A 16,534-nucleotide genomic window follows, 5' to 3' on the forward strand; every position below is an offset into this window, starting at 1 on the left:
CTGTAAGGTTTCTGGGGACTCAGACTTCTGGTGACAGTTGTGTCACACATGCACTGAAAGCATGCTCTACATTCCTTCTTAAAATATGTGTTTTGACAATTCCATACAAACATACAGTGTATTTTAGTTATCTCTGCCGTGACTCTTCCCCCTCCACCCTGCACACTGTTGAGTATATAAGATGAAGCCACCTCCAGAGACCATTGTTCTACAACCTTCTTGTGCCAGTCAGACTTCGTGGGCTGTGATAAATACCTGAAGGGATTTTAAAGAGAGTAGATGTGCTTGGGGTAGCTTTTAGACTAGAATCCTGACACACTTGAGTTGGACATAGGAGACTTAACAGTTTGAGGTCATCTTTAGCTACTTATTGAGTTCCACTGAAGATACAGGAAACCCTGCTGAAACTGTATTTTTGAGTATTGATATTTATAAAATACTCGGTAGGATGGTGCCACATATTTCCTGCTGGGTTGCTTCCAAGGGCACATGTGTCTGCTTGTCTGTCATTTAGTGTTAGATTCTTCATCATGACCAGGTGAAGTAAGCCTGACCCATCTGTCATAAGGGATCCTGTTATGTGTCTTCCCTAAATGTGTTTAGAAGCCACTGATGATAGCTGTGTAGAAGCAGCTCTCTCTAAAGGTTGCAACATGCTTATACTGTAATTACAGCCTTTCCCACATTTATCAGCTAGAGTTTTTCTGGAAAGGATTTAGTCTTATCAGCTATCTGGTTCTCCAGAAATGAGACAAATGCTGAATTCTTTTTCTTTTTCTTTTTCTTTTTCTTTTTCTTTTTCTTTTTCTTTTTCTTTTTCTTTTTCTTTTTCTTTTCCTTTTCCTTTTCCTTTTCCTTTTCCTTTTTCTCTTTCTTTTTCTTTTTCTTGTTTTCTAGAATTTCCAATGCATTTTGTTTGTGTGTGTTGTTGACGTTATCATTATAAACATGCAGATGTTAAAACATTTAAAACCTTTTAAAAAAATTATGTGTATGTTTGATTGTATTCCTATGCCTATGATGGGCGTCTGTGAAGCCGAAAGAGGGTGTTGGATCACCTGGCATGTAGTTAGCACATGTAGTCAGACGCCCAAGCGTGGGTGCTGGGAATGAAACCTGGGTCCTCTGCAAGAACAGTATGTACTCCTAACTTCTGAGCTGCCTCTCCAGCCTCTAACTTCAACATTGTTGACATGTCTCAGTCCACTGACATCATTATTTTCTTTAAAACTCAAATTGTTTTGTCTTTGGCCAATGGCTCTTACTTCTTTTGATGTGATTTCAGTGGCTACCTTGCTTTCTGGGAGGTGTTTGCTCCATTCTAGTCTACTACACCACCATTGCAGTCGGCTGGTTTTCCCAGGAAGGCCTTAGTTCTACTGGAAGACCTGCTTATATAGAGACTGAATTCAGGTGCCCCATGCATTTATTGATGCTGAGCGATCATGACTTCTAGACACAATGGATTTGGTTTTATAGATAAAAGGAAATCATGAGTTCATACTAAGAAGTCCTACTTCATGTAAGGTTGCAGAGATTTTAGTTTAGTTTTTGTTTTTAAAGATTTACTTATTATTATACCTAGGTACACTGTGGCTGTCTTCAGATGCACCAGAAGAGGGCATTAGATCTCATTACGGATGGTTGTGAGCCACCATGTGGTTGCTGGGATTTGAACTCAGGACCTTTGTAAGAGCAGTCAGTGCTCTTAACCACTGAGCCATCTCTCCAGCCCCGAGATTTTAGTTTTTATTTGCTGTTCTTACTCTTAAAAGAAAAATTTGATTCTCAAAGTCATTAACCTTCCATATATAAGAAAGTTACTCATATAATGTTATTGAATTCTAATAAATAAGCATGCCAATATATATGTAAACATCCTTCCATTTTTGGATAGAAGATTGTTGTGGGAAATATTAAAAAATGATCCCACCAATTCTCTGTACCCCTGATTCTCTCAGCCCGCCAACTTCCCAGCAGGACCAGAACAGCAGGCTTCCCGGGCTCCTGTGCCAGCAACTCTCTCCAGCTAGCTCCGCCTCTCCCCCAACCCCCATGGTCTGGCTTGCTTGTCCCTGGAGCATTCCCTCTCTGCCATAAACCCCTGTAATAGGCAGTCCCACATTCCAGTAACCAAGTAAATCAAAACTTTTTCTTTTTTTTTCCCTGAGACAGGGTTTCTCTGTATAGCCCTGGCCGTCCTGGAACTCACTTTGTAGACCAGGCTGGCCTCGAACTCAGAAATCCGCCTGCCTCTGCCTCCCGAGTGCTGGGATTAAAGGCGTGTGCCACCATGCCCAGCATAAATCAAAATTCTTGAAGCTTATAATTAACCAAACAGATTTGTGTATGGCTAAATTCTCAATATACAGATGCCAATACAGTAATTTCAGAGCCAGTTAATAATGATAAAAGCTTTATCTCAATTATTCTAACCTTATGATATTATAGCTACTTGTGGCTGGTTAAAGCCATGCTGTTCATGTCCACCTCCATCTTGGCCTTCCTCTCTCTCCCGAGACGCTCTCTGTCTCTGCAACTCTCAGCTCACAGGCTTCCAGCTGCCCTAGAGTAACTGGACAGGGAAAATCTTGTGACAGGAGATAGCATACTAAACATGCTGTTCTGTGTCTTGTATTGCCCCTTTATAGTTCTGCGTTTTGTTTTCCAGCTATACAGCATGTGTGGATGCACCGTGGTTTAATCGAACTGTTGGCAGACGTTTAGGCTGTTTCTAGTCTTGCAGTTATTGTGTGCTGTTGTAAGCAGCCTGCACAGGTGGCATTCTATAGCTTTGCTTACATATCTTTGAGATGGGATTTTAGAACTAAGGATGCAGTAACAAAGAGCATATGTGTATGTACTTTTGCTGGCTCATGTCATGATGATATTTGGGGAACAGATATGTGCCATGCTTGCCAAGCTATCAGGCTGCCTTATGGAATACCATAACCTTTTCCTTTATAATTCTAGAAGCTGCAAAGTCCAAGACCAAGAAGCCAGTAGAGTTAGTGTGCAAACTGGGTACATTCTGTCTCATAGCTGTGTTCTCACTTGAGAGTGCGAGGGCCTCTTTATTAAAGCATGCATTGATTTCCTGAGGACCCCACAACAGGAATTAAGGGCTATAAACATTCAACCAGAAATTTGAAGCTGTACTTAGAAGAGTGTGACTCCCTGTCTTTCTTTCATTGAATTGTTGACTAAAGCTTTGCATTATTAGAAAAAACAACACTGTCTAGAGGAGGGCCTAAAGGGCGACTGGCCTGTGGGTGTCATTGTGTTCTTTTCCTGATTCTTCATTCATGGTATGCCGGCTGCCTTATGCGCCTTGATCTCACCCAGAGCGGAAAGAGCCTGAGCCATCCACCCTCTTTCTTGATTTATTATAGTTTGTCCATTGACTTAAAAACTGTTGACCAACGTGGCTAAATGCTAGAATCCTTGCAAATTTGTCTCCTCTGAACATTTGTAAGATTTTTTTCTACAATGGCATTTTATTCAGCTGTAAAGAAAATGAAATTATGAACTGTCCAGGAAAGTGAGTGGGGCTAGAAAGGCTCAGTGAAGTTAGTCCTGATGTCAGTTCTGCCCAGAGAGCTTCTTATTCAGTGGTTAGAGGTGACTGCACAGATTCAGAACTAATGAGTGTAGGCAGGAAGTTAGCTCCCAGAGGGACTGACCAACAGGATACCAAAGAGAGAAAAGCAAGCATGGACAAGTCAGCTCAAGTCCTTGATAACAGGGTGTAAGATAATGGTGGTGATGAACTGGCTGCTGGGACTCAGCGCAGGAACCCAATAACTAGATGTAAAGGACAGCAGGTGCTAGTTGCTTCATGCAAGCTATGTGAGATTAAAACAATTTCAAGCCCCCTTCTTAGGAGATCATGCGGAGAGCAGGATTACTCTTCCTCAGGAAGTGTTTTGAATTTCCCCTTTCCAGTTGCTTATCTGATTTGGGGTAGGGTATAGGGGGACAGGGTTTCTCTGTGTAGTCCTGCCTGTCCCGGAACTCACTCTGTAGACCAGGCTGACCTCTAACACAGAGATCTGTCTGTCTGTTACCCATATGCTGGGGATAAAGGCATGCACTACCACGCCCAGCTCCAGTTGCTTCTTAACCTTCTTCACTACCTGTTCTCACATAGGGAAGTGCTTTCCCGCCTCTGTGCACTTTTCTTCTTTCCTATACAGTCTTTACATTCCTTTTATGAAACCAATATCTCCTCCACTTTTGAATTTTAAGGCAATCATCTCTTTGTTTAGAACTTAAAATTTGAAGTAAAATCTAACGAAAAAAGAGCTATTCTTACTCTCTTGGACAGAAATCATATGGTCTCCTTCCAGCTTGTATATGTCACCCTCTCTGGCTGCATCTTGGTGCTGGAGCATTTTTAACTTCATCCCATTCCAGTATCGCTTGGCTTGGCATGAAGATGAGAAATCCTTATAGGTCTTTTCTATTTATTTCTAAGGGATTTTTTTTTCTTTTGGTATCTGGACCTTCTCAGTTGATTTTTATGCCAAAGTATATCAGTTTATGCCTAGATGATTTCTTTTTTATATACTTACCTAATTAAGAGCACATTGAATTTTTCCTACATATTAACATCGTGTTAGCTTATTTTTTTTTTAATTTAGATTTCTTTTTAAAAACGTTGTTTTTCTTGCTTAGGTTCGCAACGTTCTCAATGATGCCATGGATCTACTGGAGTTCCGGGACAGAGTCATTAAAGCATCCTTAAACCATGCACACTTGGTTGTCTCAACGTCTCTCCAGTGCTATGTGTTCTCGTAAGCACCTTTGCATTTCCTGAAAATCCAGAGGTTTTGTCAGTGATGAGAGATTTATTTTCAAGTTTTCATATCAGCACAGTTTGTTTTAACTTTAACTTTCTCAAAACCATACTGATTAACACCATGTTTCAGATCAGGAAATGAAGACCCCCCCCCCCATATGTGCAAGAAAATAGAGGTAATGAAGTTTGTGTGTTAAGCTCACTTTTAAAACTGGACATAGCTGTGTGCTGTGGTTTCCTTACATAGGAAGGAAGACTTTGGTAGAGTCTTAAGTCAAAATCCATCGCTTAGCATAGCTGAGGAGCCAGCAGATTACTGTAACATAGGACGGCTGGCAGGCTGGAAGAATTCAGTAAGGACATGGAATTATAGTAACTGTAAATGCACTATGACCTGGAGCTGTTCAGAAACAGTGAAAAATACATTCAGTGTCCTCCTGAATGATAATTAATATACCAAGAACTTGCCCGGAAACCTAAAACACACTTGGTATTGCTGTGCTCATAAGCACTGCACAAGCAGCTTTCTGGAAGCAGCGGCCTGATTTACAGTCTGTGATTATAATGATGTCAAGATTTCTACAGTGACCGATGTTAGATCATCAGTGTGATTTTGCTGAATGAGGAGAGGAGATGCCGGGTGGCAGTCAGTGTACTATATTACAGCTACTTGCTACGATGGATGTAAATAACTGCCATGTGTAGAATGAGCTGCAGGGAGGACTCCCGAGCAGTTCTTGCCTTTCTTTTGAACATAATTTGGCAATAATAGTAAATTTATATAATTTCATTTTTAGGCAGTGGCCATATTTAATAGTCAACTTCCAAAATCCTTATTTTTAGTAGTACAAGCAAGCTTTTACATCCTACCATCTAAACTATCCAAAAAACTCAAAAAACAACTCATACCGTCAGGAAGTTTTGTTATGGACATGAAAAACTTGTGCTTGTTTTATACTACAATGTATTTTTGGTTTAACTGTTTTATAAATATGGGGTAGACTGTTTGCCCGTGGCTTAGCTCGGCATGTGGTAGTCACTGAGCAAGTATCTGAATAAAGAAATGAATCGAAGCATATAAAGTATAGTGTTGCATTGATATCCTATGGCCCAGTAAGTCATAATGTAACAATATTGAGTCTCATTGACAAGGGCTCCGGTTCCCACCTAATATGTATAAACATACATGCATATACATACAATAAAAGAATAAGTGACACATGCCTATAACCTCAACACTTGGAAGGTGGAGATAGAAGGATCAGGAGTCTAAGGCCATCAACACCTATATAGCTACTTCAAGGCCAAACTAGAACTCTACTTGACAGCAAGACTGTCTTGGCTAGTTCAAGACTGCGTCTCAAAACCAGAATTGGTTCTATGAGAGTTATTGAGAATACAAAGGCATTTAAAGAGGGAAACAACTTCAGTTGTAGACGTGTCTTCACTTGCCCCAGTTTTGTTTTGGTTTTGCTTGTTTAGGCAGGGTGTTTCTCTAATCCAAGATGGCCTTCTTCTCACTATGTAGCCCAAGTTGACCTTGAGCTCATAGTCACCCCCCTGCCTCTCACTGCTGAGTGCTAGGATTACTAGCCATCATGTCTGCCTTTCTCCCGGTTCTTTGAATCTCGTTGTCCTATTAAAAACGAGAGGAATTATTTGTGCGTCTACTTGTCACTTTATTGAGTAAGTGTGGTCAGAGCTTACATTTTTAGAGCACTTTACAGAAATAATGTTTTAATCCAACAAAAGTACTGGAAGATCTATAGGAAAAATAATTATGTTGAACACAATTATGTTATATTTGTTTTTGTTTGTTTGTTTGTTTGTTTGTTTTAGGCAGGGTCTCACTATGCAGACCAGGCTGGCCTCAAACTCAGAGATTTACCTGACTCTGCCTCCTGAGTGTTCGGACCATGCTGGGTGCCATCATGCTATTACGGCATTCTTTGTCAGGCGCTTAGAGGGCTCTTTATTATTCTCTAGGAAGACACTGACTTTAAGGAAGCTAAACTTGCTAAAGTCACAAGGCTGGGAGATGTGGCAGCCCACTATTTAATCCAGATTAGCCTCATCCATCTTCAGGATGCTATGCTGCTGTTGTTCTTCAGATGAGAAATCTTAGATGGCCTGCCTAAACTCAGAGCTAATAAACAGCAGAAGAAGGACTCGTTCTTAGGATTCCTACATTCATGTACAGTATTCTCCAGTAAGCACTTACTGTAATCGTTGCTGGAGACACAGAATCTCTGCTTTTTACTTGAGGATACTGACAGGTGAATAAATTTAATGTGTTAAAAGTGCTTTAATAGAAATACATATGTGATAATTTGTGAAATTAAATTTACTATTTAAGATGAGTAACTGCTTGCTTATTAATATGTGTTTAATATTTGAAATGCTAATACAGTTCATTTTATTCATCTTTTAGTACGAAGAACTGGAATACACCACTTATATTTGATCTCAAAGAAGGAACCGTTAGTTTAATTCTGCAGGCAGAAAGGTAATTTGTTTATATTTTAACTATTGAATTTAGGATTAAGATAGCTCATGTAGCAGTTTTAAAATACCTCACAGGGGTGGGAGAGATGAGGAAGGACCCAAGATCAGTTCCCAGCATCCACATGGTGGCACAATCCTCTGTAACTTGTTCCAGGGGATCCAGTGCCCTCTTATGGCCTCCATGGGAACTGCATGCATGTTGCACATAAACAGCAGGTAAAATACACTTATACTTATGTAAGATAAAAATAAATCTTAATTTTTTAATTCTCACAAAATGATGTAGTAGTCATTTGGGATCAGTCTTTTCTTTTCTTTTTCTTTTTTTTTTTTTTTTTGGTTTTTCGAGGCAGGGTTTCTCTGTGTAGCCTTGGCTGTCCTGGAACTCACACTGTAGACCAGGCTGGCCTCGAACTCAGAAATCCGCCTACCTCTGCCTCCCGAGTGCTGGGATTGAAGGCGTGCGCCACCACGCCGGGATCAAAGATTTATTTATTTTATGTACATGAGTACATTGTTGTTATCTTCAGGCATACCAGAAGAGGGCACCAGATCCCATTACAGATTGTTGTGAGCCACCAAGTGGTTGTTGCAGTCTTTTCCTATCATGTGTTTAATAATTTTTAAGTAGATCAGTGGTAATTAAATATTTTATTCTCAGAATTTCTTTATATTCTTACAAAGATACTAAGGTAACATGTGAGTTTTATATGTATATATATAAATTAACATTCACTACATTAAAAATTAAAATCAAGAAATGTGCTAGTTTACTAGTTTTAAATGTTGGAAAATCTTATTACAAGTAACATTAGCGTAACAGCATGAGAGAATGACACTCAACAGGAAAGGGAGTCTGGCCCCAGTGTTCTGTTTGCTTGCTCTTTCTTTTTCTCTTCTATGTGGCTTTAGTTTATCCTAAGTTTGTAAAAGTCTAAGAGTGTGGTAGGTGAGGTGAATGGTCAGCAGTGGTCCAGTGTTGCTCCACTGTCCTTCCTCCTCTCCTCCTTTTCCTTCCTGGCACCGGAGACAGGACCCGGGCCTTGCCTGTGCTCAGCGCATACTTGTGACTGAGCTATACCCCCAGCTCTAGTTTCATTTTTAACTATTGGTTGAAGCTCATTGATTTTATGAGCCTGCTTCTAGGCTGTGGCTGAAAATTGAGAAGTAGTATTTTCTGGCAAGTTCTTCAGTGATCCAGGACTAAGAAGCCCTGGGTGATACGCTTGAGCAAATTAGGACTGGATGTTACTCCAGCAGCCACAATTTTAAAATAAAAACCGACAGTCGATTTATTAAGGGCAGTGACCCCCTTCTGAATCAAACTTAGAAAAGCTATGACAATAACATCTCTGCACTTTGCCCAAGGTCAGGTGTAGGAAAGCTACCCAATAAGACTTAACGAAGCGTGGAAATGTAGTTATTTACCTAAACATGCATATAAACCCTCTGCATCAAAGCCACACACCTTAACTCACCTCCTCTCCCGGTGTGGAGGCAGCTTAGTGCTGGTCTTTAGCAGGTTTTCTAGCCCAGAGGTTTCCGTAAGTAGCCAGAACAGGACTGAAGCTGCTGGGCGATGGTGGCTGGGCAGTCACAGGAAGAGGAAGCTGAAGCACAGAGCAGGGGCTGAGTCAGACTGTCATTTAATTACTGAGGAACATGGTCGTCACGATGGTGATCCTGGGTCATCAAGGAAATGTTGCATCAAACTTTGTCATCATTTAATGAAATGAAGCATGCTTTACTTACATCATGGCTTTTAAATATGTCGTTTTACCAGTTAAAAGGCAAGAGTCAGCTAGCTAAAGGCCCTGTTTTTCAAATGTCTTTTATTCCAAATAATTTTGTAAATTATTTATAAGTTTATTGAGTATGTTCATAGTTTAAGTATATATTGATGGCATAAATAGTTATGTAAAAGGTAATTTAGTTACTGCCTGCCTCTGATTTCATCTCTATAGTCAGACCTTTACCCACTGAAACACTATTTCCTCATGAGAAGTTTAAAAGCTGATGTCTTACTTATAATAAGAAATGTTTGCAGTGCTGAGTGTGATAACATTTCTGTACATGTGTGATGTGCACATGTGCAGGTATACATGCATGTGTGTAGGCCAGAGATTACCATTGGATGTCTTCCTCCATTGCTCTATTTGTCTGTATGTTTGTGTGTGTGTGTGTGTAAGGGTGTGTATGTAGGAGTGCATGTGCACATTTGTGTGCATGAAGGCCAGAGTTCATGCCCGGTGTCTTCATCTAATGTTCTCCACCATACCTTTTTGGTTATTTCTTTTGAGGTCATAATGTAATTACATCATTTCTCCCTTCCCTCTCCTCCCTCCAGACCCTCCCATATGTTCCCCCTTGCTCTCTTTCAAATCCATGGCCTTTTTTTCATTAACTATTGGTGTGTGTGGGTGTGTTTGTATAATGTTACTTGTACGTATAGTTTGAGGACTGACCATTGGATGTTGGATAGCCAGTTGGTGCGCTTTTCCTTGAGGAAGACGATTTCCCCCGCTCTTAGAATTCCTTAGTTGGCTGTGTTGTTTGTGTAGGGTGGAGACCTCCTGGGCTTGCCTGTACTATACTGAGACAGAGTCTCTCACTGATCCTGGAGCCTCCCAGTTTGGCTGGGCTGCCTGGCCAAGGAGCTCCAGGCACTCCTATCTTCACCTCCCCAATGCTGGATTGCAGGAGCACACTGCTGTGCCCAGCGTTTTACATGCCAAGGATCTGAACTTAGGTCCTCAAGCATCTTCCCTGCCCTCACTTCGCCAAGCCTCGATATCATTGTCTGGGTTCTTGGAGTCCTTCTCAGAGAGTTCTGGCCTATGACTGTATCTTAATGTCATTTTCCTATATTTGTATAATAGTTTCAAAAAGTGACAGATCTCACACTGAGGAGTTTGGTCTATTTTGGATGCATTTTTGTACAGTGTAAAAACAAAGAAAGAAACAAAGAGCTTTTAGTAATGACAAAAAGGATTTTTTTTCTTGTTTGGTTTTTGGTTTTTAGAGACAGGGTTTTTCTGTGTACCCTTGGCTCTCTCAGAACTCACTCTGTACACCACCTGCCTCTGCCTCCCAAGTGCTGGAATTAAAAGCATGCTTTATAACTGCCTAGCAAGAAAGAATATATTAATAATGTGTCATTTAGTCAATATTGGGAAATACCATTTTTTATACTGTGTGGCCATACACTAATCCATAAGGACCAAATACTTCAATTAAATAAATACATATCCTTAAGTATTAGAGTGTGTACTTTTTTATTCATTAGAAATACAAATATAGGTGTAGTATACACCCATTAATTTCATTTTAAAAGGTATGTGCTCTTTGATCCTGAAGTTATGATTCTAGAAAGAATATTTTAAAATAAGTAGACAGAGACAAATGTACATTGTAGACACTTTTAAAAACAGTGAATAAGAGGTAGACACGCACGTGCCTTTAATCTCAGTACTTTTGAGACAAAGGCACATGGATCTCTCTTAGTTTGAGGCCAACCTGATCTACACAAAAAGTTCAGGACAGCCAGGGTACCTTGTCTGTCCCATAGAAGACCCTGTCTCACATCTCTTCCCCTGCTCCCTGCAAAGTACAACAACAATGAATAATTTGAAATAAAATGCCCATCAAAAGTGAGTTAGGGGTGGGAGAGATTGCTACCTGAACAAAACGCTTGTCACACAAATGTGAGGATCAGAGTTCAGACCCCAAGTGAGCTGAGTACAGTAGTGGCCGCCATCTGTAGTTCGAGTCTCTGTGGTGAGTGGGAGCTGCAGAGAGGTCTGTAGGTGAGCTCTGTAGCAGCTAACCTGGTGTAGCAGCTCTGTAGAGCAAAGGGTTCCTTTCTTAAACAAGGCAGAAGGGCTAACCTGAGATTGCCTTGTGACCTACACATGTGGTGAGCTAATACAGTTGGTGCCTGCCTGCATGCACACAGGTGCACACACGTGCACACACAAAGTGAACTAGTAGCTCTGCGAATGGCTCACTCATAGAGCATTTTTCTCACATATGTAGAGCAAGGGTCCATCCCCAAGGATGAAAACATTAGTTAAAATGTTTGCTGTATTCATCCCTTGTTTACTGTCAGTATCTATATTAGGTAGAGATCTATTTTGAATGAATTTTAGTACAGAGATGTCTTTGTTTTCCTCTTTATTGTTTATAATGTGTGAATTTTCCAAAGAAAAAATATATTGACCATAAAATATTTAAGAAATTATTAACTACAAGGATCCTAGAGCCTTGAATATAGCTATAGCAAAGAATATAGCTGTACCTGAATGCCCATTGCAAATATCATGAGTGTTTTGATATGAATACATACTATGATCACTTCATAATCTTAAAATCAGAAGCATCTCACTTTAATAAATGCTGGCACTGAAGTTAATTTTTGAGTCATTTTTGGTTTTGGCTTTAACCAGCACCTGACTTTTATCTTGAACACACTCTGCTTCTGAAACCCGTCTCAGTATTGTTTCATAGAGCAAACAGCATCTTATCTTCCCATCCATGACTGGAAAACGAGGATTTTCTGATTGCCTTCTTGTGGGATGTCTTCCTAGAAAAAGAGATGAGTTGAGGGCATAACGTAAATGACATCAGATCTGAGGACACGGGCTCGATGTTTTTGACCTTGTCATTTCCCTCCCCTACTTCCAGTTAAAAGGCAAAATAAAACAAACACTTTCAAGTTTTAAATATTTCAGTCTTTATCTACATACTTATAATTTTAGGATTTAGGTTTTTTACCCCCAAAGGTAAACTCTTACTCAATAGAGAAATGAGAATGGAGCATCTTCCTTTTTTAAAAATTTTTTTCAGACATTTTCTTCTGGTGGATGGCGGTGGTATCTACCTGCACTCTTATGAAGGGCGCTTCATTTCTTCTCCAAAGTTTCCTGGCATGAGAACAGACATCCTGAACGCTCAGACTGTGTCTCTGAGCAATGACACGATAGCAATAAAGGACAAAGCTGACGAGAAGAGTAAGTCTGCCGTTATGTGGCCTTTCATGTACAATTTCAGGCAGTTTATAAAGCTATGGGACTTCCCTTTCTTCATCTCTTAATATATTAACATTTTGTGGAAAACCCAGGAATTCCCTGATTTCTTTTAAACATGAGCTAAATAACTAAAATTCTCATACAGGTAAAACAAATATATGTTGTCTCAACATCCGAGACCAGTGGTAAATATATTACTCACATAATTTTATTTCAAGGATTATGATTCTAAAATATATGTTAATTCTTAAAGTTTTTAAGCTTCTTTGATATTCCCTTTGTATTCATTTAGTAATATAGTAAATGTTCTTCATTGTGCCATTTATTTTGTTTATATATTTGTCAATTAATATTTTAGGTTAATGAAGTAAAAAGAAGATATGAATAATTTAAATTTTACATGTAAAAATCCAGGCCATATTAGATTTGTGTGTGTGTGTGTATACACACATACACACATATATATTATATATTATATATATATATATATATATATATATATATATATATATATATGTATATATATATTCCAGTGTTTTGTAATGCCATGTTACATTAAACTGTTTTATTAAGACATCCTATTCTAGATTAAGTAAATTATCAAAGGTGGTCAAAATGAAGTCAGTGAACACATGTAACTCAACAGTTGGCTAAGGACACATGCTCTGAAGTGACTGATCCAGGGTGAAGGAGTGGCACTGTGGGCGCACTGACTTACAGAACAAATAAGTAGAAAGATCCCAGGAGGGAATGATTGACACATTAAAGGGACTATCTGAAGGCTATTCCATGGTTCAGAGTGAACCAAGCAGGAGAGGAGGGCAGAGAGGTAGGCTGGACCCAGTCTCCTCCATGCTAGGCAGCTGCCTACCACTGAGCCATCCTTCCAGCCCACGTACTACTTTAATCCATGATGGCACTTAATGTGAAGCCTCTCCTCTCAAGTTGTTACCTGGTTGACTGGTTGTGGCAGTGTTGTACTGAAGACCTTTAGACCTTGCTCATCTTGCACTACGGAAATTTTACATCATTTCTCTTCCCCGCTCCAGCATCCAGTATCCTGCTATCTGCTTCTGTAAGACTCATTATTTTAGGCATCTACACTGGTAGAATTGTGCAGCATTTGTCCTTTGATGGCTACCTTATTTCACCTAGCCTGTCTTCCAGATGTGCAAGGCTTTCTTTTCTCTCTTTCCTTCTTAAGGCTAAGTGATATCTCTGTGTGTGTGAGTGTGTTTGTGTGTGTCTGACTGGCTGGCTCTCCCTTTCCCTCTTCCCTCTGCCTCTCCTCCCTCCTCACCCCGCTCTGTTGTGCTCCCACCCATACACATTTTGTTGTTGTTGTTGTTGTTTACTGATCAGACTGACCATGTCACGTCCACATTTTGGCTGTTGTAAGTAATGATGCAATGACCATGAGACTGCTAACATGAGATCTGAAGCCAGTGCTTCCCACAAGTGCAATGAATTGCTAGATCACTTGAAGTTCCGTTTATAACTTTTTGATGTTCCTCTGTGCTGTTTTCTATGGTAACAGCACCATGTTATGTTACTACTAACAGCAGTCAGTGAGTAAACATTCTAATTTCCATTTCTCCCACGTTCACTGGCATGCTTGCTTGCTTGTTTGTTTGTTTGTGCCTTTAAAGAACCATCCTAACCAATATGAAGAAATACAGTAGTTTGGAGTAGTAAAACATTGCAATTTCCTTCTGTAGACTTGTCAGCCCTATAAAATGCTCTGTCTTAAAAGTAACTCCTGGTTATCTAAGGAAGTTATTTACTGTTGAAGTGTCTTCCAGATTTCATCTTGGTAGCTGATTCTTTTATCTAGCATTTGGAAAACAAATCACTGATAACAGCTTTCAAGAAGAAAACTACCCAAGAAATAGTTCTAAACTAGTCACCTGATAGACAGTAAATATTTTATAAATTTCATCTTATTTACACATGAGTGAACTTTCTCTACCTGAGAGAAGCAATTGCAAGATAGAAAAGTTTGTTTGTATTTGCAGTATCAGGTTTCAGTCCGTGGTCACGTGAGGCAAATCAGAACGTTGTAGGAGGAGCACATGACAGGGTGGAGCTGTTCTGCAGAAGAGCATTAGGGTCCCATGCCCCCTCCTGAGGCACACCCATGATACCTGACATCCTTCATTAGACCCCAGCACCTCCTCTCTGCCGTGGCAGGTTGAATGTTTTATAAGGTCATCAATTTGTAATAATGTATTAATGATTTATGGAGGATCTCAATTATTGACAATCCATTTACTCCCAAACATGGTATACTACAATTTTGTTCAAACTCTGAATATTTAGAATTCTTACATCCCACAAAGCTGAGGGTACTCTTTATGAGATTGCCATCACTTTCCATGTCAGCTGCTTATTCTTTTAGCTGAGCTTTGAGGGTTTACTACATTGTATGGTCAGTTAAATCACTGGCCACTCCTTTGAACTTAGTCTGTAGATCCCTTCTTATCCACAGAAGCCAGGGACCTAAAAGCTCCATTCTGTTAGTTGCTGCTCAGTTTATCTGATTGTGAACCTTCATCTGTAGTAAAGAAAGTACCAATGAATTTGTTGTTCTCAGCAACAAAGCAAAAAAAATCTTCTGTTATTCCAGAAATGTTAAGGGGTTTTGAAGCTCCCAGCCAAGAATCCAGGATAAATTATTTATTTTACCACTCGAGTGTATAATAGAAACAGCATGCTGTATATTGCCTGGCATCGTATAAATGGTTTTTAATGCACATTTTGTTTTGTGAAAAGGATTGTTGCATAGAACTAAACTAGAGATGCCCTGACTGTAACTTGGTGTCCACATTTGGCCTTGCCACAGATGAACCTATGGACCCTTTCCTTACCATAGGACAGGAAAACATTGGTTATGCTACTTTTATACAAAATGTCACCTCAGTAATAACTAGAAATTGGATGTTGGTTTCCTGGGCTGGTAGAGGTTCTGTGGTCCATAGAGCTAAGTGATACCTCCTAAGAATTATGACAGCTCCTTGAAATTCACCAGCAGTGGGTCTAATGTAACCATCAATGCTCTACTGTTTGTTTTTTTCTAGTCATCTTCCTCTTTGAGGCTTCAACTGGAAAACCCCTAGGGGATGGGAGACTTCTTTCTCATAAGGTAATGCACATTTGCTGGGTTTAGTGTAAATGGCCACTGTTCACTTAATTGCTTTTTGAAATAATAGTTATACCTTAAGAAGGAAAACAGACTAATTTAATATTTAAAAATAAGTGTATGTCTTCCATATTATATCAAAAATGCTATAACTTAAGACTAAGGACAGAGAAATTCTGGAATAGGGCCTGTGAGGACAGGTGAATGAATGAGATGCTGTGGTGTGTGTCTGCTGACCAGACTTGTACTGCTTTTCAATAACATGTTGTATTTTACTAAACTTGTAGATAAAAGTGTCTTAATGAGCCGGGCGTAGTGGCACACGCCTTTAATCCCAGCACTTGGGAGGCAGAGGCAGGCCGATTTGTGAGTTCGAGGCCTGCCTGGTCTACAAAGTGAGTTCTAAGACAGCCAGGGCTACACAGAGAAACCCTGTCTCGAAAAACAAAAAAAAACAAAAACAAAAACAAACAAAAAAGTGTCTTTATAAATTTGTAGTAAATTTCTTACTGAGCTGTCCTTAGACAGCATTTTCTTTAAATCTTAAGACCATAGCTCAACAACTATATTATAGGGGGAAATTATTCTCTATAAAAGTACAAAGCACCCCAAATTGTCAAGTGTGCGGTGGTTTGGGTTTTTAGTCTTTAAAAGGAGCACATTGCACTACAGTTATCCTTTTAAACTAGTGATATTTGAGAATGGAAGGATGCTTTTAACATTTAACAATTCCAATGAAATTGCTTCTTTAAGTTGTATTTCCCCCTTTAGTCATTATTTGTTTTACATTTAAAATAATGTATCAATTCATGTAAATCAGAAATGTGAAAAAACATTAAAATATCTTTTTTAAAAATGTCTCCCTACCACACCAATTTTCAGTACTCTACCTGAGAAGTACCACAGTTACTAATGTCTTCTATGTCCTTGCAGAGACTTGCACTGCCATGTGTTCTTTCCCTCTGCTTACACCAGCGTACAGCACACAGATGTGCACTTGGCTCTCTCACAGAACACCACTTTGGAGGTCTTTCCACATCTATACATACGCTCTTTTCTTCT

The 16,534-nt window shown here is 39.6% G+C and overlaps 1 protein-coding gene across 1 annotated transcript in view; it reads left to right on the forward strand.

Annotated features, from left to right (window-relative positions):
• The window catches only part of Ift80 (intraflagellar transport 80), a 123,493-nt gene that overhangs the window by 80,802 nt on the left and 26,157 nt on the right, over positions 1-16,534 (forward strand). The window contains exons 10-13 of the mRNA XM_085835836.1: positions 4,678-4,796; positions 7,233-7,307; positions 12,152-12,315; positions 15,411-15,475. Coding sequence (XP_085691962.1) covers positions 4,678-4,796; positions 7,233-7,307; positions 12,152-12,315; positions 15,411-15,475 — 423 coding nt within the window. The remainder of the gene's footprint in view (positions 1-4,677; positions 4,797-7,232; positions 7,308-12,151; positions 12,316-15,410; positions 15,476-16,534) is intronic.

The sequence above is a fragment of the Mus caroli genome, unplaced genomic scaffold, assembly GCF_978045245.1.
Source record: "Mus caroli unplaced genomic scaffold, Mus_caroli_1 scaffold_3, whole genome shotgun sequence".
NCBI classification, from domain to species: Eukaryota; Metazoa; Chordata; class Mammalia; order Rodentia; family Muridae; genus Mus; species Mus caroli.